Below are 27,907 nucleotides of genomic sequence, written 5' to 3'. Positions count from 1 at the left end.
CTCAACACCCCACAGTGGGAACATGGACTCAACTATCACAAATTGAACAGATCCTGAAGAGTTCCTCATAGAAAACTGTCCAAGGAAAGAAAACACACAACAGCAAGGCACCAACAGCAAAGCACCAACTGCTGGTTTAAGGCAGGAAATCCCAGCAAGGAAGCTGCAGCCAGCAAGACTGTCAATTAAAAAATAAGAATCTGTTAATGCATCACTGAAGTGCCAAGCCACAAATCATTCCTTGGACAGGGAGTACATTCCAAAACACTCAGAGAGTGCTGGTAGTAGGTAAGCAAGGACTTTTTGCTGAGGCAACCTCCTTTTGCAAAAACCATACCTAAAATACGAGATAAGGCTGAATTGCACACTAAGAGCAACGCAAGCAAAATGTGTAGAATAAGCACCTGGGAAGCATAAAAGGGTTATGAATCCCTGCAATTCCTTTCAAGCTCTGCATCTTGGCAGTCACGAGACTGCTGAAGGAAAGGGCACACACTACTGTATGGGCAACACACAATTGATCTACTGCAGCAACTCTGAAACACCTCACACACTGGGAGCAGCAGAATCCTCCCTGAAAAGACCACCCCAGGCAGCGCTGGTGTTTCTCCAAAAGTTTCAGCAACAAGGAGATACAAAGCTAAGTGAGGTAAAACTGCACAAACCCCAAAGGTGTAATTCACACTGGTTGCTAGACAGTTTTGTCTTTTTCAGCAGAGGTAACATTTCTTTCTTCCTGTTGATATCTATACTATATAAATAAATTTAAGAAATATTGCTGCATAAAATAATAAATACAATAATTTTTTTTTCTTTTACAGCTAGATGGCTTTCAGCATACAGGGAAAGAGCTAAAACAACTCTCCTGTTTACATATTGATTCACTATTTAGCATTGTGTGACAGCCACTGACGAGAAACTTTGACCAGCTTAACTGGAATGTGATAGGAAGGAATAAAAAGGGATTTTTGCAATCCTCAGCGCAAGAAGCAGCACAGACTATCTGTGTGCAGGTGATCAGATGCAGGAGCCAACTGCCCAGGATGCTGTGCCATCACTCTCCTTGATGCTACTCTGAAGGCAACCAGAAGAGCCCCCAGCAACCTGCTCTCACTTCCAGGCTGCTCCCAACTTTGAGGTTCATCTTGCTTTGGAAAATAGTTGGATTTGATGTCTGAAGATCCCTTCCAATGTGAACTGTTCCAAAATTATCCTGCAATCATGATGACTTTCTGTTATAAATTATTTAGTGCAGTAGTGAAAACACTGCCAGAAAGCATGTAAGAAAGCAAGATTTTATTATTGACAAAAATGTCCTTTGATACATTTCCAACTGTTGCCAGTTGGTACAAGAAAATCTTACAAACATTAGTTTTTCCCGTTAAATAAAAATTGAAGGCATCTACCCATTCTCCTAGCTGAGTGCTTGTCCCCATTGTAAGTTAAACATTAAAAAAACCTCAAACATGTCACATGAAGTTTTACATACTTGTATAAAAACACACACACGCACACATTTATTTATGGACCTCTGTAGGCATACACTATGCATATGAAAGTAACTACTCAAGAGAAACAGAATGGTTGAGACTGGAAGGGAGCCCTCGAGATCATCCAGTCCAGCCTCCCAGCTCTGGCCACAGTGACCCTCCACAGGTTACCCAGGGCCATGTCTGGTCAGGTTTTGAGTATATCCAAGGAGAAGAGACAATACTTTAAAAAAACCAAACCAACCCAATCCAAAACTTGCCCTGATTCCTTGTGATATGCTTGTATTGCTCAGAGTGCTCCTGATGCACAGTTTTATTTATATTGTTTCCATATTTTACAGCCTGTGAGTAAAAAAAAAATGGCAGTAGTCAACGTGAATACACTATGACAAAATTATGCAGAAAATAACACTTCATACTTTTTTTTTTTAATTTGAAGACTCTAAAGCTTGTCCATCAGAAAGTAAAACTGCTTTAGGTTTAATAATAAAGAAGAAAGCCTGAAAATAGGTACAAAAGGTTCCCATATTAATTGAATAAGTTTAATGGTAAGAACAATACAGGTTTCACACACAACACAGTGATTGCTACACAGCCCATTTTTGCCCCTTAATTTCACAGAATGTGGGATTATCCTGTTGAATAAAGATTCCCTACTTAGATTACTTTGCAATGATTTTTCAGCAGTAACATGATGCTTCAGGGTGTTTTTCTAACCAGGCAGCACACAGTGATTGACCAGTCATTACCATGAATTTATTATTTCAATAGGTTTCAGTATTAACAGGATTAGACATATCCCCAGTTGATTAATTTCAAATGAAATGTGGAAGTTGTATATATTCCCATAAAAATATTTTTTGCTAGAACTGAATGTGAGATTACCTGCAGTTACATATCTGTAGGCACAAACAGGCCTTGGTGAATTCACAGCACCAAAAACCTCCCTGCTCATTGCAGGAGGGTTGGACTAGGTGATCTTTTAAGGTCCCTTCCAGCCCAAACCATTGTGATTCTATAGGTTTTACTGCATGGTAATCACAGTTACTACTGCAGAGCTTAAGGGTTAAGTGGGGGAACATCCTGTGCCAGGTACTGCGTAAACAGGAGCTGCATATGGCTACACTGCTCACTGCAGCACAATGAAAAGACAGCTCACATTTTATCCAGCCAGGGATTTTGGTCTGCTTTTATGAAGCACCTTTCCTCCCTTGCTAGAACACCTCAACTTTAGCATTCAAATAAGCTTTTATTTACAACTGAATTCAGGTAACTCCACACAACTCACTTGCATTACTGGCTAAGTGCCATCTTGAGGCTGATTTCTGTTTCAAATATAAAAGTGTTAGGAAGGTGTGAGAAAAAGTGGTGTCCTTTATTTTCAAATTAACTGGATTACTTCTGAAATCTTGGCTTGACCAGCTGTTCACATTGTTTCACAGGACCAGTAATCCACAGCTTTAGCACAGAACACATTTTATCATTGGGGCTAAAGAGATTTACCTTGTGAGGCTCATTTACACAGCTAATTACATTACTGCTTTGCTGACTCCTTCCTGCTCTCATCACACATGCAAAATGCCATCTGCTCTAGTAAATCTAACTAGCCAGATGAACTGTTAATTTACCAATGCAATTTGTGAAGAAATAGTAAGTACCTCTGAGGATCTCCAGTTAAGAAAACATAATCACTAACTCCTGCACTGCAAGAGTACTGCATATACACACTCAATATCTCATTACTCTGGCAAGAAAATGAGGTTATCACTAAGTGTGCTTCTTAGAACTGCTCTACAGAAAGGGATAGCAAAAATAATACAGATTTAAAAATAAGCTGTCTAGCTATTAAGTACCAACATAAATTAATTAAAAATTCTGTTGCCAAGGAAGCTTTTCAAATGTAGGTGACAGGAAAATAGTTGGGAGTAAAACCTTTGGGAATGCAATGCTTCCACTCCACTCAAAAAATTCCACTGAGCCAGTTCAGCTGTAGTGCAATTCCAGCATTAATCAAATTATGCCAGAAATTAATGTCTTTTTATGCATAATATATTAGGTTTCTATTCCAAAAGGTCTTCTTCAAACAAGCCAGTAAGAACCATGACTGAAGCATTCACATCACACAAAATGGAGACTTTTCTGAACAACAGGGGAGAATTACATAGATAACACAAATGATCAATTAATAACTACTTTATTGCAATCTCATTTTCATGTATGAAACAGTATTTCAGTCCATTCCTGTTCATCTATAATAGACAGACTCAATGGACTACACTGAACAGTTCAGAACCTCTCTGAATATAGGTCAGTTAGTCAGAAATTAATGATCTAAAATTACTTCAGACTTGTTTTTTTTTTTTTCCTAGTTATGAGTCACACTAATGAGTATCTCCTGCAAGGCCAAGAAAACCAGGAAAGCCTTTTGGACTAATCAGACACAAAAACCTTCCAGGAATCTTATAGCAAGTTTTATGGCAAGTTCAGTTCATTGCTTTGACTTGAGTGGGGCTTTGGTTGTTTCCCCAAAGCCTCAAGCCAACAGCCTCTACCATGGTCAGATTCAGTCCCACTGAGGAGGTCTCCTTCATAAGGTAACCCAAGGTTACCTTTGCTCCCCTTTACTGTCACTACCTCCATCATGGCTCTGCTCACTCTTGCTGTTCCCTAATCCCACAGCACTGCTTCCCTCTGGCTGCACTGCAGAGCAAGGTGAGAGCTCAGGAATGCTGATGGCTGAAGAATCCAGCATGCACAGTTGGTGACTGCAGAGAGGGAGGGCTCTGACACACTGCTAACCCTGTAAACACTGTCTGCTCTGCAGAGCAGGAAGGAAACTCTGTAGGACAAGTGGGAAGTCTCATAGGAGACAAGGAGAAGACAAGATGTTCCCAATTCCCATACAATAAGAGATCACTTTGGTCCACAATAAGGAATCTAATCCAGGCATTCAGTCTAGACCATTCCTTTCCAAATTCAGATTGAAAAGCTGCACTCTCCTCTTCACAGTATCTTCCTCAGACACACCTAGGACATAGCCCTTAAACTAAGAAAAAAGTCTCAGCCTCCTTAGATAATTTCTCCCCCTTCTTTTTAGACAAGGTCTCTGTCTCTCTACAATTCACGGGGTTTTTTTCCTCTGACTTACTGTGAACATCTGGTTGATCCAGCTTCCACCCTCCTGTTCTACACAAGAGGCCATTCCAACCCTCTTCCCCTTCAAGCACAGCCCCTGAACAACACACTGACCTTCCCTTGCTTCTGTAGCCCACACACAACATCACCTGCTTCCACTACACAGGTGGTGAAAGGAAATTCTCTGTTTAACCGTCTATTCACGTGCATTAAAGAAATAATGAGCAAAAAAATCACCATGCCTTTTGGACAAGAAAAGAAGGCAAGAAAGAACGGAACTTTGCTACCGTACGTCACTACTAGCAAAACAAAGCCCTAGAACCTGTTATTCCACAATGCCCAGAACAATTTCATCGAATGGAGGACAAAACCCAACAAATACATACTAAATTGCTAAAGCATTTTAACCTCTTATCTGCTATGGCAATCTGTCCTGTCACCCTCTTCTGCCTTCAGTATGCAATTTGCTCTCATCAACATGATGATTGTCCTCTCCTATTCTTTGACTCTGCACTCTTTAATTACATGTTGTTATCCTACAGCACTTTGGCTGGCAGAAAATCCAAAAACACACAATACACACAAGCAAAAACACAGTAAATACATTTTTAACGTCTTGGCAGACTTGTAAAGCATGTGCTTCTTCATTCATAATTGAAAGGACAAGCCACCAGACCACCTAGAAATGCACCTTAGCTCACACTGCATGCAGTGAGGGGCAATGCGAGAGAGAGCAGGGAGTAGAGATGCAATATGAAGTAGGTAATGAAGAGATGAACAGCTATGTGCAGGATTGAAACTGTAGGATGGCCTAACAGGGAGACAGAACACAGGTAGGACTAAGCATGGTGGAACTGCTGAAGACAAGGAACTGCAGGGCAGCAACAGCTTCTGAGGTAACTAGAATGTGAAATTAAAGAGACTCCCTTTACACCCTTCCTGACAGAAAATAACATTGCTCCACTGAAGAAATAAATTATACAGAAGTGGATCAGCTAAAAATAACAGTCAACAAACTTTGTTCATGCACACAAAAAGGCTCCCAATTTCCCAAAAATGGAAGTTATTAGTCAGGAAGACCAAAGAGGTAATTTAAGTCTTCCACAGGAAATCCTCACACCTTAGAGCTGCCCCAAACTTGAGGTTATTTACTTGAAGTTATTCTTTAGTGCAGTCACACTTTCTCTTCAGGCACATTGTGCTTTCCACTGACATGCACAGACAACATTAAAGAGCCTGGCCAAGGAAAAAGTTTGAAGAAAAAAAAAAAAAAGCCACAATATCAACCATTATAGGACACATAGAATGAAAGATTTCTCCTTTGAAAATAACCTTTGCAGGGGCTTTCTGGTTGTTCCTTGCTACAAAGAAAGTTCTGTTCTTGCTGAAGTTTTGGAAGAAGAAAAAAGAGAGAGAAACCTTTAGAAAAATCCTTCCTTAGGAGGCTGCAATGAATTTGCATGCATCACGCAGACACAAAATGAAGTCGAAAGCTTTGAAGAAGTATTCCACACAGAAACTGCATTCTCTCTTTTTCTGAAGGCAACCAAAGTTCTGTAGCACACTGTTTGTGCCACGACAGCTATTTTTTGCCACTTGCTTTGTTTGCAGTGGCTACCTCAAATTCTCCCTAGGCCACCATCTGGTAAGGATTTACAGCAGATTACGGGCAAAGATTTAACTTGGTGCACTGTACATGTTTGTCTGGTTTAGCACACTGCACAGGCCAGGCAACTTCTTGATAGGTTGGGTTGTGTAGACATACTGGACTTGTCACTTTGATCAAAGTAGCAAATATTTACACTGTATGAACATCATTTTTCCTCTTTATCTCCTCAGGAGTTGCTGTAAACTGAGGAAAGCCCAGAAAATCCTCTCTTGCATAACTTGGATTATTGGAAATATGAACACAGATAATTAATTGGGAATGACATGCTGGAGCCCTGCTGACCAGATTACCTCAGTGACTGGCATTCTGGCAGCTTCCCTGAGACTCCTCAGCATTCCTTTTCTCTGCTTCCCCATTTCTGCAAGGGCCACAACTTTCCATGTACATTTGATAAGCAGGGCATACATATTGGTTCAAAGTGCTACAGAGACCATTACTTCACTTAAAAATCAAAGCAAAAGTAAAGATTGCCCCTTTGAAAGGAGCTAATTATGCTTGATGCTTGGATTTATTCGGTACAGGTACAGGCAGGAAACTTTCAGCTGAGTTCAACAGCCAAAGCAATACTTAACTGTAGCAACAATATTCACATTCACAATTGTAATCACATTTTAAATGTGATTTAATGTAAATTATTTTTCAATAAAATAATTTGGTATATTTTTTGTCAAAAGAAAGAGCTTGACTATGTTAGGATGCAATACGATTTATAATTTATTCACACAAGTGGTTTTAGATAAGAAATCTATCTGCTTATTGAAAAAATGTCAAAGTAGGTTTGTGGGGCTTTTTTGTAACTGGCAGGCTTACACTAAGATGTATATACTGATAGATTAGTCAGCTTAATCTACAGTGGCTGACATTTGTGGCAGCTGGTTTCCCTTCTAACATGAAGATAACTCACTTTTGGAAAAAGAAGTATACTCAAACTCTTTAATACCTATGTGGAAAAATTTAATACTGTTAAAAGAATTACAAAACCCACTAAAATTAATACTTTGCATTTATTTTGCTCTAGCAACTTTTAAATAGCGCATATTTGCTTGGAAAATGCACCACTTTGGTTAAGATCTGAAAGTTACCCAGACTGTCTTGAGAAGCAAAAACAATAGTGAGAAAAAGGGAGAGGAAAAAATACCGGAGGGAAAAAAAGCCCAACCCACTTGCCAAAGATGTTCCCACAGACAGAGAGCATATAGCCATCTCATTTGGAAGGGGGAGAAGGCAGTTTGAATTTGGGAAATATGAGCTGTCTTAATACCACACAGCTGTACGCCTATTTAATTTTTTATTATTATTATTATTAGACTCCCGAGAGGCATTGCTGTTTGAGGTACCCTGCAGGAATTACCACAGCCATATGTGCTAATGCCACATTGAAGTACCCTTCCCAAGGAAAGTAACCCAATGCCCTCAAACTCTACCTGAGGTTTGTGTTTGTTAGTTTCTCCCTTCTGTCCTAACAGTGTTGAACTTGTAACACTGAACTGCTGTTTTCCAATTGCTGTCAAAGCATATTTTTTCTCCTAGGCACAGCTGGCAGGCAGTATTATACCAGATCAGGACAAGCACTGAGGATACTGCAGAGAAGGGATTCCAGATGGGCATAAAGAGCAAGAATTTCAGGTGATCAGCTATGCTACACTGATTAAAATATTACTTCCATATCTTCCATACAGTACCTGTCTGAAAAAGAAATTCTTTGTTTACAGAATCCAGAGGAAGTGGGCGGGAAGACCTCAGAGAAGCCTTAACATTTGCAACTGTAGTTTTCTGTGGTAGCCTCTAGTAGATAATCTGTATAAGCTTCCCCTCCTAAAACCTCTGTCTCCTCCCTGCCCACTGAAAGTCCTTTTGACAAGCAATCTGTTAGTCTGCTGTTCTGAATAGTTCAGAGGGAAAAGAATTACTCCTCTGATGCCTAAGAAAATTAAACAGCCAGCCTTAAATCTGCTTCAGAAATGTTCTCAGATTGCTCCTCATTTACATGGGCACGTCACCAAGCCGAACAGCTCTCAACTTCCCAACATGAAATGAGCAGTGTTTTTTTTAAACACTATTTCCTTAAATGCATATGAGTGGGCAGAGAAAAGAAGAGGCTAAATTATCTTGTATCTTCCTGCTGCTCCATCTTCCCCAGTATTTCCAACATTACACACAAGAAATTTCTTTCAATATATACCTTATTACCAAATAAAGGAGCAGTGCTGTCATCCCAGTTCCCCACAAATGGCACCACCACTCCTTGCTGTGTACAACACCTGTCACTGCATTTTGCAGTGCACCTGTCACACCTGCATTTTTGACACACACACTTAAGCCACTATTCTAAATTCACACCACAGCTCTACTCACAGCTGTGGAAAAAAAGCAGAGGGATGTGGTGAAGGCACAGACTGCCACTTGACAACAGAACATAGCTAATCTAACAAGCCAATCTGACAGCTAATTTACTACAGGGCAGCTATTGCTCTTGCCCTTTTCTCAGTTCCTGCACAAGCAGTTCCACCTGTGCTCCCAACCCAGCTCCAGGATGAAAGCTGTGAGAAAATTAACCCACCTGCACAGACAGGTAGCTATCAAACCCTAGCTCAAAAATGTAGTGTATCACGTCCAAACTAAAACTGAGACTTCAAACAACTGGAAAAACAGATGTCCTAATTTAAGTTTTCATGAAACATCCTAATGGCTATGGGTACCTGTGCAAAATTCTGTAGTGCTGGACTGCAGCATCTGCAGAGTCAGAGCCACAGCACAGTCCTTTCACCTTGTGCAGACATGCCCAACATTCCTGGGGAAGTCTTAAGTTTAAAACTAAAAGGGGACTACCAATTACACATAACAGAGCTTAGCTCCAACATCCAGACACGTGCATTTGTTTTTGTAGGGAAGCTCTGGAAGACTTATTACTAACAGGAGGCAAAACTAACATAAAAATGAGCTTTGAAGAATTAGTTACAAAAGGCAGAAAAGCCAGTTTGACACACACACAAAATAATTCTGCCTTATCGAGTTTAACTGAGGGGATGATAAAGTGTTTTGATTACTTGCTTTAGAACCTCACACTCAACACAGCCAATAGATTAACAAAGTCACTATCCTAGGAGCTCATCAAACCTACCCAAAATAACAGGGGTTTGCATATGCATTTTCTATTACATTTTCTATACTAGCTACACATACAGTTTATTTTCACATCAAGTTACATGTTTCCTCTCTATAAAATATTAAAATAATTTAATTGCTGAACACACTCATGATTTATTACCAAGATAACACAAGAATAACTTGCTCAACTTTGCAATCTGCAGCTGCTTTAAAGTCTGACTAGAGGAGGAGAAAGAAAGACAAAAAGGAGTCAGACAAAGGACCTGACATTAAAATATTTAAGTTCTGATCCTCAGTCTGATTCTCAAACTCTCAAGCAAGGTTCCACAGTCAGAAAGAATTGAAAGGTGTAGTCCAGGTCTAAAAATCAGCTTGTTCGCGTTCCCCACAGACAAACAGTGCATTTAACTCTTTATGCTATCTATTGCTTAGAAAGTACCTGCATTCAACAGTTGACTTTTATATTAAAGTTGTATTCCTGCTTCAGCAGAAATGCTTACTTAGAATACAAGTCAGAAGCTGGAGCAAAGCAGCTTGAAGTTAACTGGTAAAGTTGTTCTGCTACAGTTCAGTATGTTCAGCTACAGTAGGGTAAGGTAAATAGTCTTGCAAGATTTTGTCTTATTTCACCTAAAAATAGGAGCAGGAGCTTTATTCCCAGCTTCTTTCCTTTGTGAACTCTTTGTATTTTTGTTACAAGTCTCAAACTGTGAAGCCAAAGATTTGTTGGGCACATCCTGCTGGCAACTGGAATCTCAGATTAACATCCTCTTATTGCAACTAACAACTGTTTCCATGGGAACAAAGACAAAACTTTGATAATTCACAGCAGCCACAGCATCATACTGACCATGCCCTGTCTATACCAAGTTCACATCTGAAGCTTTCCAACACAACAGACAACATGTAGTCTAGTCTCACAACCATGAACTGACATCTTTATTAATAAATGAATGCTGCAGTTCAGGACTACTTCTACCTAAGAGAAAAACTGACGATTCCCTTTGGTGGATGTCCTCTCTCTTAGCTAAGTGACAGAAGCAATTCGCAATTTTCCTATTATCATCTGTTTATTTTAAGTGGTATTGTTAACAAGAAAGAAAATCATCTATCTTAAACAGACTATCTTAAACAGCCCTCAACAAAAGGAGCAGTGGCACAATCATAACCATGCAGGAACAAAGGCATACTGAGATTAAAGTGACCTGCTGAGCCTCAGGTAGCAAACCAGTGATCACACAGTGTTTTCCACTGGAGTGCATCATTAACTCAAAGTGGAGGCTGCTTTCCTGACTACCAGTTCACACTTAAGTAAATTCACTCCCATTTACAGCAGTACATCATCTGGTAGTAAGTACAAAAGTATTTGGTGGAGTTGAAAGCAGAATATATTCAGACTCACTGAAGCACTGCAATCAAATATCCTAATTCACTTCTTTTGAGCTAGTCTCTTGAATATCCGAAGAGCACAGTGCTGGTTGTAAGAGTCAGCACTTTCAAAAAACTTAAGGCATCCTTGCCCTGGTTCTGTTACTGTACTTTACATGAGAACTATATTTAATCCAATTAATAACTTACTTATTAAATCTGAACTTAAATTAAAGTTGTATTTACACAAACTTGATGGCATGAACAAATTTAGAAGGGAATAAATAATTACAAACTGGAGTTAACTCTTCTGAAGCACCAGTCCCATCAGAATGGCAAAGTTTGAAATAGAAACATCAAAAGGCTTGCTTTCTGTGCCCATTTGTCATTATGTTTATTTTCATCTCTGAATCAGAATTAATTCTATTTCAAGATGGAATTTAAAAAAAAAACAAACAAAACAAAACAACCATTTTAAGTATGTAACTACACCATTAATACACTGAATGTGAAAATAGAACAGCATATGGCAAAAGAGATTATGGGGATTAGCCAATTAAATAGTATGACTCAAACTGACATGATCCTTCAAATCTGTATTTTGCAGTGAAGTATGTGGGGCCATGGGAACATGACTTCACCTAATGCAAATAACAAAGCCAAAGTTCTGAAAATAACTGATTTGGCAGAAAGTATCTTCAAGGAAGGAAGGAGAAGTATGAGATGTTCAAAGTTTACAAGCAAAGAACAAATTATTTACTTCTGGATGTCTTTTTTAATGCTGGAATTAACAACACCTTCTTGATGCAAAACTTATTACAACCAGTCCCACGGGACAATAACTTTGATTATAAATTCTATACTCACTAATTGTTCACATGCTTAGGACACCAGGTATTAATTCTGACATAAAAGATTACAGACCAAATTCTTGGTAATATAAAAACACACTAAATGTCTCAGTGAAATCAAGTTTCCACAATTGTAAGAGAACAGTATCTTCAAGCAGGGCTTTAGGCAGAATGGAGGCCTGTGTCTAGGAGCTGAATGCAGATGGCAATCTTCACCATTAGGTCTCACAGAGACACAAATAGTTCACCTGTATACGTAACAGAAGGAAAGAGGCAAAAGAAGCAGAGGTATCTGGAAACAGTGCTTCCCAAAGGTGAGATTACTGTCACCTTCATGCAACTGCCCTCATTATACCTTCTGCAAGATCTGTTCAAAAGAAAGATCCTGCAGGAAAACAGGCCAGGATATTATACTGTAGGTTAACCCCTGGGACTCTGAGCACTCGTCTAAATAGAATTCATTCATTCAAGTTCATTTGAGCTCATTCTTCTACAGTTATGTCAGAGATGCATGCAGAAATGGCAAAAATCCAAGCAAACAGCAGTTCACAGACACCATACACATATGTGACCAAGTAGACAACAGAATTTAAGGCTTTATATTACTAAAAGTTTAAATGTATAAATTGAAAGCTGCATTACAAAAAAATATAAACACCTTTTATACACAGCTGCAGCTAAACCACCATAAGGAATTAGTTACAAACCAAAGTAATTCTTAGATTTTATTAAAGGTTCACCTCAATATAATTTTAAATGCCAGTATTATACAAACACATTAGCACTTTTAAGAGCTAAATGAAACAAAAAGTATGCTGAAAAGTTGATACAACTACCACATCCACTAAAACACCATTTCCCAAAGCACCTTTTAAATCAATGCAACCTCAACAAGCACACAGTTCTCCAACATGTTAAGTTATCCTTTAGAAGGGACAACTTAGGAAAGGAATGGAAAAAAAGTCTTACTAAAACAAATGCAGTTTCAAGTCTTAATTTGACAGCTTTCAAAGGAACAAGAACCTATACATGGCTGTGTAATGGAACTGCCCTTATATAAAATTTGACCATGGATGAACAGATATGGAAACAAATGAAATTCATTTCAAATTTTCCATTTCCTGGGCTAAATATTATAATATTATAACCACCTGACTGTTTATCATAATATACAAAACTCAGAAAGTTGTCTCTTATGGATTTGATGTTAAATACAAAGCAGCTTATCCTCTACATCTGTCTCATGTTGTTTCAGTTAAGAAAACAAGTCTCAAATGCATCAATGACAGCCTTCAGATATGTAAGCAAAGTTCTGCAGAATTTCACCAGCATTTCATTTTCATTAACAACCTCCTCTCCATTATGCTTAGCAGAAAAATGTTCTTCTATACAAAACTGTACATATTTCCAAGCCATAACACGTGCTACTTACAAAACCCTTCATATAATTTACTTCCTGATTAAGGCCTTGGTATCTACTATAGGGTGAACACATCAATAACGAATCTGTATTTAAAAATAAAAAAGTAGTTTATCTGCTTACCTTGAGGAAAAGAATTTGGCTGCACTAAGTAGAGGAATGTATGTACTATTTTAAACAAAATTCCTATTGCCCCAGGTTCATGGTATGCACCTGTATCATAGGTCTTGGCTGGTACAAATCCAAAATCCAAAGTTCCAGGAGGTGGTTTGTATATAGGCTGTACTTCTGAAATAGTACTTCCACAAAACAGCAGCAGCAGCAAACAGAGTTCCACAGCCATAGCGAGCAGTATTCATAAAATTGGAGGTAGAGATATTCGTCCAAGGAAGTCTAGAAATCTTCAATACATTCACTTGGGGGGTAGCTTTCTAGCCAGGAGAATGCTGGTGCACTCTCACACCTTCAATTCTTAAATGTATTCTTACTTCAGGAGCCTTACTACAGCAGCCTCTCGTGGAAATGACTCAGCGCACCATCTCTGGCAAAAAAAAGAAACAGCTCATTAAGGTGTGTGCAAATAGGAAAGTGCAAGACAGCCTGCAATCTTCTGTGGAAACTGAACATATCAACAGTTGCAAAAGTGAGCCAGATAAGACAGGGAAGAAAAAAAATTGAGTTATGCGAATATTATACTACATACACTGTAGTTGGAAGAGGTGGAAAAAACAATTATGCACAGTTCCAGGTCAGTGAGTTTTCAAAAACAAAGCAGAATGTTGGTACAGCTCCAAGGGAAACAAAACGAAAGGAGCAGTGTATGAATTGCGCTTCTGACTAAGTACAATATGTCATGTCACAACAATTACACAATACATTTAATTACCACCTGATGGTTTTGTAGTTGATGACAATTATTACAAGTCATATTCTGTATTTTTTTAATCTAAACCTTTCAACAAAACCTTCAATGCCAGCTACTCCTGTCTTCCAAGACTGAGGAAAAAAATTATGCATTACTGAAAAGTTACCAAAACAAACCCTTAAACCAACAAAATGTCAACCTCTTGACAGATGACAATGGGTGACAACAATTACTTTCTATTAATTCAAACTATCTCAACGCTCTCCCTAGGAATTGGAGAAGTCAACTATTTTTATTCACAGCTTGCTAAAGTCGAGTGTCACTAAGATGAGTTTGGAGGGCTATACATGTTTAAGAACATTCTGAATCTACGAAATTATAGCAGCTTAATCTACCACTGCTTAAGAAATGTAAACAAAAACAACCCAGGTTTCCAACAAATCAAGTGCGCACATCTTGATCTACATGAAGCCAGGTAAGACTCTGTAACTTCAGCAACAGCAGGCTCTGAGGAAACACATCAAACTCAACCAAATAAAAGGCAACAGAGAAACTGCTGCCCTTCTCTGATTTTGGAAGCTGCACATACTTGCTGAGTGTGCCAGTGAGCAGCAAGCTGACCTTCCCACCCATCAGTCCAGCTTCTCTTAAGATGCCTTTGGTGATCCCCCAGAGTGCCACTGGTGGGGCCATGTGGGAACACAGTGCTCATGACTAGACATCTACTCCCAGCTGGGCAGCACCCAGCATTAAGTGCCCTCCCCAAGCACAGCTGGGCCTCTGCTGCCTTTTTCAGCAGCACTACCCAAGAGAAACACTCTCAGTCTCCACCTCGGTGGTCAGACCATTCACCAGCAAGAATGACAGCAAAATAACACAAACACCTCATGGCTTCAGTCCGCCCAATGCTATACCAATACCTTGACTTCCAAGGTACTTCCAGGTCAAAGAGATGCTGAAGACTGAAGACTTAAATCTGTAGTAAGGTGAGACTTAAATCTCTCCCATGCTTTACAGTCTGGTAAAACACCAGCTACCTTTCTGAAAACCAGTACTTTGCAAGGAGTCAAAATCACATTGCAAGCTTGTTTAGTAGTCCATGCTGCCATCAAAGCATAGATCAAGATAAAGAAAAATAAGGAACAAAGGAACACAAGATCACATCAAAGACCTAAAATCAGTTTTGTTTCTCCACTGTTGAAAGGAGTTAAGAGGGAATGCTCAAACCTATCTTTTCTCCTTATGGTTTATGAAAACCAATAAGAAGGAACAGTAATAATTCTATGATTAGCACAGTTATACTATCCTCATTCAAAAAGGTGATGTTAGCAACCACTAAAATATGATGCTCAACACAAGCACTCAGTAATTTAGAACACATAACACCATGAGTATTCTCCTATCTAGAAAAGAATGTTCTGTTAAAGATTAATGAAATAGAAAAAAAGTTCAGATCCAAAATATTAATTTTCCTCCCTTAATTTTTTACTGAGACTAGTTTTCTTCAGCCTGAAAGATATTTTTAGTGAAATTTTATCATATGTATGTCTTACTCTAGGGCTGAACATAGAAATGGTCAGAAAGTGAAAACTGCTTAGGCTGCAGTTTATTATCAAATCTCCAGAAACTCTACAGGACAAAATACCACAAGACTTGACTACTTCAGAAAAATTTATTTTGCGTTTGTTAGAAAACAGTGAAAATTGTGCAAGTTTGATATATTACCGTTCAATGTGGTGTTCTTAAAAAAAGGTTTGAACAATTTTTCTACATCAGGCTTAGTTTTCTGGAGATTTCTCAAGTACAGTTGCAACACTTCAGTGAGTCAGGAGAAAAAGCTAACACAGGGTAACTGAGCGTTGATACCAAAAGTTAAGGAAACGGATGTTACAGCATCCATTTCAGGGAAATGCCAGGTGTGGTTGTGAAAGATGAAATTGAGAAGATGACCTCTCTAACTGGTGTCTTAAGGCAAAGCTAGAAGACAGGGCATGCTCTACGTACTTTGTTCTGCTACACTAGGGAGGCCAGAAGAAGATAAAGTAAACACAACTTTTTTTTTTTAAGATTTTAGATTAAAGACAATTTAAAGTCTATCTAATTGCACTAACAAAACACTGTTAAAATGTTCTCCCAATATAAGAAAACAATCACTACACCCATTAGAAATACACAGTCATATATTAACCAAGACAAAGTGGGCAGTTTTAAGACAAGGACACTATTGAAATCGTAAAAACAACTTCCTGTACTGTGAAAACTAACAATATTCTGCTAAGTGGAGAAACGTAAGTCTCCAAATCTACATAGTTTTCAGTCAAGATTTTATAAAATTCAGGTGAGTTTCCTCCAAATCAAAGAATCTGCAGAACTCTGACCATATGCTTTTCAGCTCCCTGTGCTGGCAAATACATCACAGTTAAACATGGTACATGCAATCTAACTGTGCAGTTCTTCCAGACTGATACCAGTTCTTCTCTACTCTACATAAAACACTAATACTTTCAAGATCACATTAATAATAATCAGGAACTTGCAGAAACACTAATAAACCTATAAGTTAAGATGCCTCTGAGCATCTAATATGTATTCAACCTACTTAAAAATAACTCCGATGTAAAAAGCTCCCAGCAGTTCTCCTTTTCTTGATATCTATAAGAAACTTAGCTGGGAGCATATTAGTAGTTAAATATGCTAGACAAACAGCATTAAAGAGGAAAAATCTATCCATGAAATCTGTAATTGTGAGAACTGCAAGAATGACATACACAGGAGTGACACAAATAAAGAGAACTGAATAGCAGTTTATGCTAATCTTCATTGCAGCATGTGGCCATCTCATTTCCTCAGACACAGTGTGGCATCACTGCAGTCAATGAGTTACAGGAACTGCCAGTACAACTCTCCCCAAGTTCAAGTAAACACTGAATAAAAAGAAGCTGTGTGAAACTTTGAAATGCTTACAGTAATTATCAAATAAGCTACCAATTTCATTACTACACACCCTGTGAAGTACTTAACAAGTTAAATTAAAAGTTTTCATTACTATATGTGTGCGGTTTGCAAACATCCATTTTTAGAAGACTCAAGCTTTTGCATTTTATTCTGTGGTTGACACTAATATTCTATATGCACAAGTCACTAAGTGTAACTCCTGGAGTTTTAAACACTACCTGTGGAGAACACCATCACCCAAATATGCAGCAGCATTGTCATCTCAGATATATCCTATCCTATCTGTTATCAAAAGTGTTTGCCAAAACCACCCTCTGCTTTAAGTATAACATGGGAAGAGGAGACAGAACTAGATGCTTTGGTTCAGCAAGTGCTTCCATGATAGATCAACTCTGAATAACAGAGCTCAGAGGCAGCATGATGTCCAGCTCTTTGTTCCAACGGGACTGGCCTCCTTCTGTTTAACACTGCAATCCATGCAAATACAACACTGCAGTGCAGTGATGCAACGATGATTAACCCCGGGAACTGAAATTCAATCAACCAGGGGCTAGACTGCTGAAGCTCAATGGGGGATCCTGCTGGCACTGAACCAGGATGGGCTGGGATGGTGGTAAATGCAGTTGTCCATAGAAGTCCCCACAAAAGTTCTGAGTACATTTGTTACATATTTTTAAATACACATTTGAAAACCCAAGTCCACAATCCCCTTGGCACAAGTGCCAGTAATCACCAGAAGTGACATTAAAACAGACACAAAATAGATAGTTACAGGCAGACTAAAACTCCTAAGTATGTATTAAAGAAAACAAACCCACACCACCACCTTCCCATTCCAGAGACCCAGTACAGCAAGCCAAGTTAGATACTGGCAGGTTAAAAAGGCATAGTTTTCTATTACAAAATCTGCCCTAAGCTTACCAACAATTACAACCTGTTGCCACAGGAGGATTAAGAAGCAAATAAACCTAAAAAGCACTAGGGACTGCAGAATAGAGCTTGGTAGCAGTGAGAAAAACTAAACAAACAGCATCTTCCACACAAGGCAGCCTTGGTACCTACCTGACTTGCCTGCTATATGTTCAAAACAAGTGAGTGCTCAGGTCAGGAAAAAATGGATATTCAGAATCCAGTTTGCTTTGAGCAGCTTCTTAATAATGTCAAAATTAATAAACTAAAAAGACTAAAAAACATTAAAAAATCCTTCTGCTTTACAAGTCATAGCCATTTGCAAGCAGAAACATATCTGTAAAAATTCCAGGTGAGAATATCTTCCCCCAAGTATAAGCAGGTCTGATTTTCAGCTGAATGCCTAAATATCTCAAGTACATTTTCACTAAACAAACAAAATATATTTAGCATGATTTTAAATGGCGCATTTACCCCTGTATTCATAGAGCATTCCTTGTGAAATTATTTTTCAGCATCGCATAGAAAATTTTATAACACAGTGAGTCCAGCCCACATACAGGCAGTTTTTGGCAAATGTGAACTGATGAGAGCTGTGTACCTGTCCCAACACTAAGGTACTGCAACACGACCTACATGTTTCCCACTAGCAGCTGGGACCAAGCCTTTCCTTCACCTTCTTTCCAATTACTTAAACTGTAGAGACCTCTTCCTCTGAGGCGCTGCCTAGTCCTTGATCTGCAAACTGCAGAGGAGCGCGGGTACCGCAGCTCTGCCTCTGCCGGAATACCGACCGACGTGGTAGTTTCTTCAGCGGCTCCTCTGCATGTGTGTGCAGAAGACACAGCCCATGTTTACGACCGCAACTGCCCCATCTCCCCGGCTCACTGCAGAGCTCACCTCCGCCGAGGCGGGCTGGCGCGGTCTGCCCAGGTGCACAGCGAGCGGCCGCCGGCAGCAGCGCCTCAGGAGCTCCTCCGAGGCGGGCGGCATCCGCCGCAGCGCTGCCGTGCCGAGCGGGGAGCCGGCAGGAGCGCACGGGCCCTCTCCCCGCTCGCATCCACCGCAGAGCCCAGGCTGGGATTCGCCTCCCTGCCCCCTCCCGCCCCTGACGAGCCGATTTCGAGCACAGCACAGCCCCGTCCCCGTCCGCCTCCCCAAGACCGCTCAGGCCCCACCGCCCGCCTCCCTCCTCCTCGCCCCGGGCAGGTGTCCTCAGCGGCCGTCCTCCTCCTCCTCCTCCCCGTGGAGCGGCTCCCCCTCTCCCCGGAGATCTCCGGGGCTCTCCCGCCCAGCTCCCACCGCTCCTCTCTGTTCATGTGCCGGTGGCTCCCAGCAGTCCCCGACCTCTCCCCAGCCGCCGCTGCCACACTCGGCCCCTGGAGAGGGAACACTCACCCCGCGCCCGCCGCCCCGCTCTGCTGGGCGGGCAGACCCGCCCCGGCTCCCCGCGGACCGGCCGCATCCCCGCGCCGTGCCGCAGCCCCCTCCCCGCGGCCAAACCCGTCCCTCCCGCCATCCCTCTCCCCGGCCCCACTCCCTCGGCACGGACCTGCCCGCCGGCCGCCGCTCTGCCCCCGCCTCACCCCGCGCTCTCAGGGCGCCTCCATCCCGCCGCTCCCACAGGTCGCTCTCCCAGCCCCTGCTGAGCCCCCCGGGATCCCTTCCCACGGGCAGCCCCATTCCCTCGGGCACCCGCCTCCCTCGACAGCCACCCGCCCCCTTCACCCGGCTTCCCACGGAGCTCCCCCGCCCGCCGACCCTCTCCTCCCCGCCAGGGAAGGGGCCGCGCTCTCCCAGCCAGGACCTTCTCTCTCCCGCACCGGGAAAGGCGGAGGAGCCTCATCCCCGCCTGCTGCCCCTCACGGCCCCGGCGGAGCTGCCCCGGGACCCCTCCTCACATACCCCCCTCCCACAGCACTCACCGGTGGAGCGGGGACAGCGAGCCGGAGGCGGCGGGGCACGGCCAGCGCAGCACAGCCCGCTCCGCTCCGCCTCAGAGCGCCGCGGCAGCCGTGGTGGCGGAGCCGCCCGCGCATGGATTACGGAGGGCGGGCTCTGCCCCGGGCCGGGGCTGCAGGACCACCCCGACAGAGCGGGATGGAGGGGGGAGGAAGAGGAGGAGCGTGACGGGTTTAACCCTGGCGGGATGTGCCGGGCGAGCGGAGCTGGGATGTGGAAGGGCTGCGTGCCGCGGCTGGTCCAACGCGGCGGAGCGGGTCAGGCTGAACCCGCAGCCCTGCGAGTACGCAGCGATCGGCGACCTGTTGCGTCCCGGGCTGGCTCCTGCTCTGCTCCCGGGCGGGAAGGTGCTCCTAGCCGGGACCCGGGCCGGGCTCCGCCCAGGCACATCCCGCCGCGCCGTGCCAGACGTGGCCGTGCCGTGTCCCCTTGACGATACCCTCTGGGGCTTGGTTCGAGGTCAGGCGGTTTCCTTTCCCCGTCAAGATGACTTACCCCATCAGCTTTTGAAAAAAAAGAAATCTTCTTTTGCTCCTCTCGAGAGCTGTCCTTATTTCCTGATGGGTTTAGCATTTTCTTTAGGGCTGTTCTCTATGTTCCTAAGTGTTCTCTGTTCCTGAGGGCCAGTGATTTATTGGTAAAATTAGACGTGTTTTTCTTACAGGTTGCAATACAGTAACATACACTGTCAAAGGCTGCTGTGGTTTCCTTCTGCCTTGTGCTGATTTTTTGTGCTTGTGAATTTTATTTGCAACTTTCGTATATTGATATGATTCCTCTATTGCAATATTAAAATATGAACATGATTCTTGCCTCTGTTACTAGACACTCTTATTCAGCATCACAAATGCATAGCAAGACGTTTTTGCTGGACATCCAAGGTTATGCTGGTTCCTTGGAAATCTGTAGAATAACTGATGAAGAAGGCAGTTATTCTCCTATTTGCAGGCAGAAACAAATCAAGGCTACAGCTATGGCAGCACTCTGCATTGCTAATTCAAGGCTGGCCAAACATCGAACAGTTTTCCCACAGGTGGTATTTGGTCTTTCTGAAGTCTACCTGTGTTTCAACCCTGGGCATCTGCCAGCAATGTACATCAAACAACAAGCTACCACACTGGCTGCACATAGAAAGGGCAATTATCCTGACCAGAGCTAATTTTGTCTTGTTCAGCAGGAGAGCATGTAAAGGCATAACCCAAAATGGAGTGGTGCAGAGCTCAAATAAAGGCTTTTGTCCAGGTTCTTGTTATAGTTGTCATGTGCACCCTAAGGCATGTGTCAGAGAGGAGCAACACGGTAGCCTTGGGGAAAACAGAATACCCTGACAGATGGACAAATGTGTTAAATTAGTGGGATAGTCTGAAAAAGAGAATTACAGTTCCTGTTTTAAGCTTTGGATGAAACTTGTTCTAAATACAAGAAAATATTCCTTCCTAATAATGGGTTGTGAGTGCCCAACACTATTAGTGAGACAATATGGTGAGTTTGATTCCCCTGCTTCCATTCAGGGTTAAACCAGAAAGGTCAAGTCTTACTGACCTCCGTGACTCATTGGCTGATTTTAAAATGCAGAGTGAAGGCATGTGGCTACAGTGACAGATAACTGCAAGGGTGGAATAGTCTGTAGGAACTTGAAGAGGATGTGGGAATGCAGAGGAGAAGAGTGTGGAATGCAGCTGCAGAAAATCCTGACTTGCTGGAGCCAAAGACATTTAGATTTTCTCTCGGGTTACTAATGTATACAAGCTATAGGTTTTCTACCATTTATGGCAGGCTACCACAGTACTTCTGGATGAGAAATTTTTGTAGTTCACATAAACTAGGACATGAAACTAGAGTTACAGGAAAAAGATACTAGCTTTCACAGAAAAATTAAACCTGAATCAAGGCCAACACTACTAATGGAGGCATTTCTACAGCAGACTAAGCCAACACCTATTTTGTGATTAGTATTATCCATGTATGACAGATCTCCTGTTTATTTTCCTGGACGTTGCTATCAATATAAAAAAGCCTTCCAATCATATCTGAGTTTCTTTGTACTATTGGTGTCTAGCCTGAAATAAAGAACTTGCCTAAAGTGTCTGGAAGTGACTGAGTTAAGATAATTTATATTGTATTAAGTACTGAAAATGTGTTGTCTGAGTAGCACCTTGTTAAAATGTCAGAGTTTGTCACTGTGAGATGGTAAATGGAAGCATGACCTCTTCAGCTGCCTCCTATTACATTGCTGGCAATCCCAAGCATGTGTCTGACCTGAAACTGCTCTGAGCAGCTGGTGACCTTTCCTTGATGTTTCTTCTCCACTAACTGCACATCAGGTAGATGCAGACAACTGTAAAGTGGGAAATACTGCACCAGTTTGCAGCCCTTTCCCTGGCTCCTTGTCTCCCTGCCATCCAAATCCCAGCTGTGCCTGGGCTTGCTTAGCTGCACACTCCTGTGGGCACAGCAAAGGATATTCTGGTCTGTGGTTTGCCTGTATGTGGAACACAGACACAGTAGAGAGGTGGAATGTGGAAAACAGTGTGGAGTCTTAGCAAGCTCAGAGAGCATCAAGAAAACTTGTCCTTGAGGGAATGCATCATCTTCTATCTGTGGTCCTTTGTGCCTTATTAGGGTGATTGGGCTAAATTTAATCAGGATGCCTTCTAACTCTGTTTTTTATGGCCAAAATTTTTAAATTATTTCAGCACTCAGAGCTGTGGTCAGGTTCCCAAGGCAGCTGAACCCCTAATGGCTCACCTAATTGAGGAAGCAGTCTTTCAAACCGTAGCACAGTAGGTGATCAGGCCTCTGAAAACCTGCTATATAAGCATCCAAAACAGGAACAGCTGGATGAAAAAACCTGGCCTGTACTCTGTAGTGAGCATTTGAAAATCTGGCTGCATATCAATCATCTCGGTTATCTCAGAGGAAAATCCTCAGATAACAGGAAGATACATGAGATTTAGAGCTTAACTATAATGGTTGTATCACGTAATTGATTTTTAAGTAGAGCTTGTGATTAAAGGTCTATTAGATAAATAGCCTTTTTCATTAGTTGGAGTCAAGCTAGGCACAGTGTTGCCTGAAGAGATTTAAAATCATAACTCCAAACTTTCCACCCCCCAGAAAGAAAAAGGACAAGGTAGAAAACCTCTTATATTGTGTTGAGTCATCCTCTGGATGTTTGTTTAGGGAGAGAAGGGTGCCTAGAAGTGGGAGAGGAGCAGCATGCCTTCCCTGCACCAGGGCTGTGGAGAAAATCGATTTACATACACCTTTTGCCAAGAACATGGGAAAGAGTGACAGCATTCAGCATTCTCCCAGCATCCCAAAATCAAACCAGTCTACCTATTCCTCTTGCCAGCTCTACTCTTGAGCCTGATGCCTGCCCACTTTGCTCTGCTTTCTGTGGGTTACAACCCCTGAGTCCTTCCCTGTCCTCTGCCCCCACGCACCCTGCCTAGCTCTGCCCTCCCAGCTGCCATTCAATGCCACCTTCCCTTCAGGCCTGGCTTAGCCCTTTGGATTCTCCAGCCCTCCCAGTTAGCGAATGCTGCCCAGCAGCACGCACCAGCTACCTGCATAGCCCACACCCTCCTTCTGCTCAGCTCTCCATCATCACCGTTTCTCCCATCTCCGACATCCACAGCTGCAGCCTTCCTCATCCTTAATGCTTCTGTGGGATGCAAGGCTTAAAGGATTACAGGCTCTATGAGTTCACAACCTGAACTCCAAGCTGTGAACTCTTCAAGGCTGGAGCCAGGCTCACCCAGGCGCTGCAGGCTCTCTGGGAGCAGAGAACTGCTGTTAGAGCAAACAGGAGGAACACGTTGCTCTATTAGACGCAAAGCATATAAAATTGAAAATAATTATTGGAATCCATAAAAACTGTGGGAAACAGTACAATTTCTGTGTGCTATGTATACTCTGACATATATTTGCTTAATTTCTTACTCCCAAGGAAAAATAAAAAAATGAAATAGACAATGTTACTCACATTAATTCTCAAGCTTAGAAAATAATGTGACATTTCATTTCAGACCATTGATTCATGCCAGTTTGGGAGATTATTTCAGTAAGGATTGCCTTCATTTGAATGGAGGATTTATATCACTTTAGGATGCCTTCAGAGAGTTGATGTTTTGTCAGCTACACGACTCTTTCCATTACACTCTGTTGTGCCCCTTTCTTGTGACTGTGATAGATCTGCATGTCAACTAGTCAGGGAACTTAAAAATTATATTCATTGTTTTTCATCTGAGGAAACAAACCAGTAGTAGTTGCTATAACAGATTTCACAGCTAAATAAAGATACAAAATGACAGGGATTATGTGATACGTGTACTTGGAGCTTGTAGCTTCGTTTATGAGTTCCCCCCCCCCCCCACACACTCTTTTTTTCCATCATTTCCATGTTTTATTTCTCCTTGCAAGCTTTGACTCTTGGCATCCTGATAAACTACAAAGTCAGGAATGCCTGAAACAAAAATGGGAAAGGCACATGTCTTTTTGCCACTGAAACAAAATTAGTAACCAGAAGGAAAATCTAAATGTCTTTGGTTCCAACAAGTCAAGATTTTCTGCAACTTCATTCCATGGTCTTCCACTCTGTATTTTGTATTTCCACATTCTCTTCAAACTCCTGACTTGGTTCTGATGCTGTTTGGTAACAGGGTGGGGAGCAATAGCCATCTACTGCTCCAGATTTTTGTTCCAGCTCCAGCACCTTACGCTTCTCAGGCGACAGAAGGATCCTGGTCAGCCTCTCCAAGGTTCTTTCTGTTGTCTGATAGAGGACATGGCCATATCAGCAAGGGGTTTTCAGTTTGTTTAAAAGCAACTTTTGGCTTGAGTAAACACTTTCAGATGAAGTCCTGAAAACCTCCTGCATATGTGTAATTTCACTTGACAGAAAAAGAGATTTTTAATAAGGATTTATAAAAATTTATAATCCTTTTTACCAAACTTGAATACACAGTTTGGTACCTTCCCCTTCAGAAATGAGGGTGCTACCATGGGACACGTCTGTTCTCAATACTGGTAATTCCTTGCTTGTGACCAGTTAAGCACTGGCAACCAGTACAGCTGTTTCTTGTGATGTCCTGGTATCTTGTGGGGGACATACAGGCTTCAGCTGGGCAGGGTCCCACAGGCACAGTCACAGTCACAAAGTTGAGTCCTGGCTAACAAAGTCATGATGCAAGTGGCCAGCAGCTGTATGTGGGACAGCAGGAGCCTAGACAGCGGTCTCACCTCAGGCTACAGTCATGGATACCTGGAGATGAGAACTGATAGATTCTTCTTCTCTCTTGTGGTTTATTCATTTGGGTTTTTTTTAATGAATGCATTTATAAATTTCTTTTGAAAGCCAGGACCTGAGATGGACTTCTTGGACAGAGACAAAAGAGGCTGTAATATATGGTTTACACAAACTGTGAATCCTATAAATGTATCTGTATGTCAGTAGAACAGAACACTACAGAAATATTTTATCAGCCAAACCAAGTACACACATGAAAGCTATCACAGAAGCAAAGTCATTGATCTGGATAGTCACTTGTCAGAGAAAAAAAAAATCAGTTTTCATCTCTGTTTGCTATCCTATGACAAGCAGAAGCCCCCTCAGCACAGGGTGACTATCCCATGCTTTCCACAAAATGTAATCCTACCTCAGGAGCTTAGCTGCTGCAGTGACCTTCTTTTGTCTGCTTGCTCTGTAGTAGATTCTGTCTGACATGAGTAAAGAAGATTGGAAGAAGGTTATTTTTAATATCAGTATAAAATAATCTGTAGCACAACAAAACATGAGGAAGGAAGGCATCCGTTCATTATGTTTTCAGGAAGAATGACACCACCACCTACAACATCTTGTAGGAAGCTCATAAACAACCTACGTTGCAGGATTACCCTGACAGGGCCCCTTCGCTCTAGTTTCTATTATTAGCTTTACACCTAGTGCAAGTCTCCTCAGATGAACTATATCAGGTATAACAATTTATCTAATGCAGACTACACCTCAGCTGAAAATTTATTAGCAGGATAGTAAAGGCCTGGGTTTTATAAGCCCTTCACAGGTATGTGCTGGGTACCTTATCCCTAAGGTTCTTACAGTATGGGTAGAGAGCAATTTTTATCTTTGCACAGGTTTTATGGTCTAGGTGATGAACTTTCTCCTCCCTCTCCTCATGTTCAGCTCCACACTTAAAAATCCTGCCAACATTTCTGTCCTTCCCCATCCCAAGCTCCCAGTTTTCACTGAACGGTTGGGATAGCAGCCTACTACCCACAAGCTGTTATCACACAAAACAGAAGTGCAACTTCTCCCCCTTGCCACCTCACAGCTCCAGCTCCCTCCTTGGTCCTCTCAAGTTTGATACAAAACCATCCATTATGGCTGAGCAAAAGACTGCAGCCCTGATGATAACATGACTCAAATAAAATGACTTTTTTTTCATGTAATAATTTTTTTTCAAGGAAGATATTTTCAGAATTTTGTGAAGATTGGCTCTTTATTTCCCTAATGTTCTCATTAATTATTATTTTCTGTATTTTACCTTCCTGCTGATAATCTATAAGAGACCAAGAAATTGTGAAGTATTTCTACCGTTGAAGCACGAGACATAAAAAAGAAAAGCTGACCTTTAACCCTGTTCCTTCATCATTTTGCATGCCAGAATATCAAATTGTTTTCTTATTATTAGTATTTCATGGCAACATTAAGCCTTTGAGAACAGAAAACACATACGTTGGAGGACACCTGAGGTTTGTTGCTTTAAAGTTAATCTGTAATCTTAAAATGTAGCCTGAGTAAGAGGTGGCACCCAGCTGTATTTGTGCAGGCAGCAGAGCAAGAATCAGCCTCATGCTCCAAGAGCCACAGAGTGCCTCTTGGTTCTGCCCTGCTGCAGGCTACAGCTTCCCTCCCTCTCTGCTTGAGTTCACAGTCGAGCTGATGAGAACACTAGGGGTGTATCCATGCTGTTATGCTTTGTGCCCTTTGCTCAGGTTTCCAGTCTCTGGCTCCATAAGTATTGGTTCACACGTAGTCTCCAGACTGGTACAGTTCAAGGAATAGTGAGGTCTGGGGCTGCAGGTCATTCACCTGAGTGCATCCTGCAGTCTGCAGCCTTGGCCTGGGAATGGAGGCCCACACAGGCACAGAAAACAGGCATTGCACACATAGTCTGAGCAAAAAAACAGACAAACTTTCATCAAGGTTGCTCATCACCTGCTTTCATATGCACAACATATGCACAGCCAGGAAGACTCATACTGGTTTCAATATTCAGCTAGCAGGTGTGGCAGACTCCTGGGAAGAGGTACCTGGGTTTCAGATAACAGTAGACTTTGGTGTACTGTGAGATGTCTGAATGGACATATTTTCTCAGTAATGACTAAAATTTTAGCCTTCACCTCAGTAACCTAGTTTAATTTTCCAGTTTCTTTCTCCCTCTTTCAAACAGCCTTGTCATAGTGATGACAAGTATAGTGGCTTTACTGTACCAAGCAATACCAAAAAATTAGGTGTGGTGCCACTCAGTGGTAATAGTAAGTCTTCAAGTCTAGCCTCTACATCTTGGCCCAACACTGTTTGGTGCCATTTGACCTTCATGAGATTATTTTAGTCTTTTCCTTTGACAAACTGAAGATATTATGATATGGTACCACCACTCTTGAATCTTGCCAGGTAGAACTTCTATGCTTTTCTGTTTCTTGAATTATGTATTAGAAAAAAACATGTTAAATGATAAAACAAGTTTTAAAAAAGAGGGTCTGTTCTTGGAACAGGGAGTGGTCTAAAGTGGACCTGACAGATAAAAGACTGGGATTTTTGTACCAATTCCAACTAGAAGGCAGCAGTATTCTCTTCACCATATGAACCCTGCAAATCCTACACAGTTGCTAAGGTAGAAAAGGCCTTTTGACAAATCTGGAAGCCATTATTTACTATTATTATTATTACTATTATTTATCTATAAATATGAGCCTCACTCATATTGTGGCAATCTTTCTGGTCTTTAATTCCCTGGACATTGAATTACATATATTCGAAGATCTGAGATCTAATAGCTTAGAGCTTAGATGGCAAACTCCTGTTCCCATTTCTCTCTCTAAATGGACACTTCATTAAATTCCTCTGCATTTCATTCTGCCCATTTGACGAGGCAGTCAGAGAAAGGCCTT

The 27,907-nt window shown here is 41.7% G+C and overlaps 1 protein-coding gene across 12 annotated transcripts in view; it reads right to left on the bottom strand.

Annotated features, from left to right (window-relative positions):
* Nucleotides 1-19,834, bottom strand: part of PROM1 (prominin 1) — a 58,592-nt gene extending 38,758 nt beyond the window's left edge. For 9 of the 12 annotated variants that reach the window (XM_085059294.1, XM_085059302.1, XM_085059305.1 and 6 more), the window contains exons 1-2: nucleotides 19,696-19,834; nucleotides 13,165-13,582 (exon numbers count right to left, since the gene is read on the bottom strand). In XM_085059294.1, coding sequence (XP_084915420.1) covers nucleotides 13,165-13,384 — 220 coding nt within the window. In that variant the 5' untranslated portion in view covers nucleotides 13,385-13,582; nucleotides 19,696-19,834. Of the gene's footprint in view, nucleotides 1-13,164; nucleotides 13,583-19,072; nucleotides 19,202-19,356; nucleotides 19,435-19,675 lie in introns of those variants that run through there. The other 3 variants (XM_085059297.1, XM_085059296.1, XM_085059295.1) reach the window with 3 other exon arrangements.
* Between the last annotated feature and the right edge of the window lie 8,073 nt (nucleotides 19,835-27,907).

The sequence above is a fragment of the Lichenostomus cassidix genome, chromosome 4, assembly GCF_008360975.1.
Source record: "Lichenostomus cassidix isolate B80296 chromosome 4, HeHo_3.0, whole genome shotgun sequence".
NCBI classification, from domain to species: Eukaryota; Metazoa; Chordata; class Aves; order Passeriformes; family Meliphagidae; genus Lichenostomus; species Lichenostomus cassidix.
This window is presented reverse-complemented; position numbering and strand designations above follow the sequence as displayed.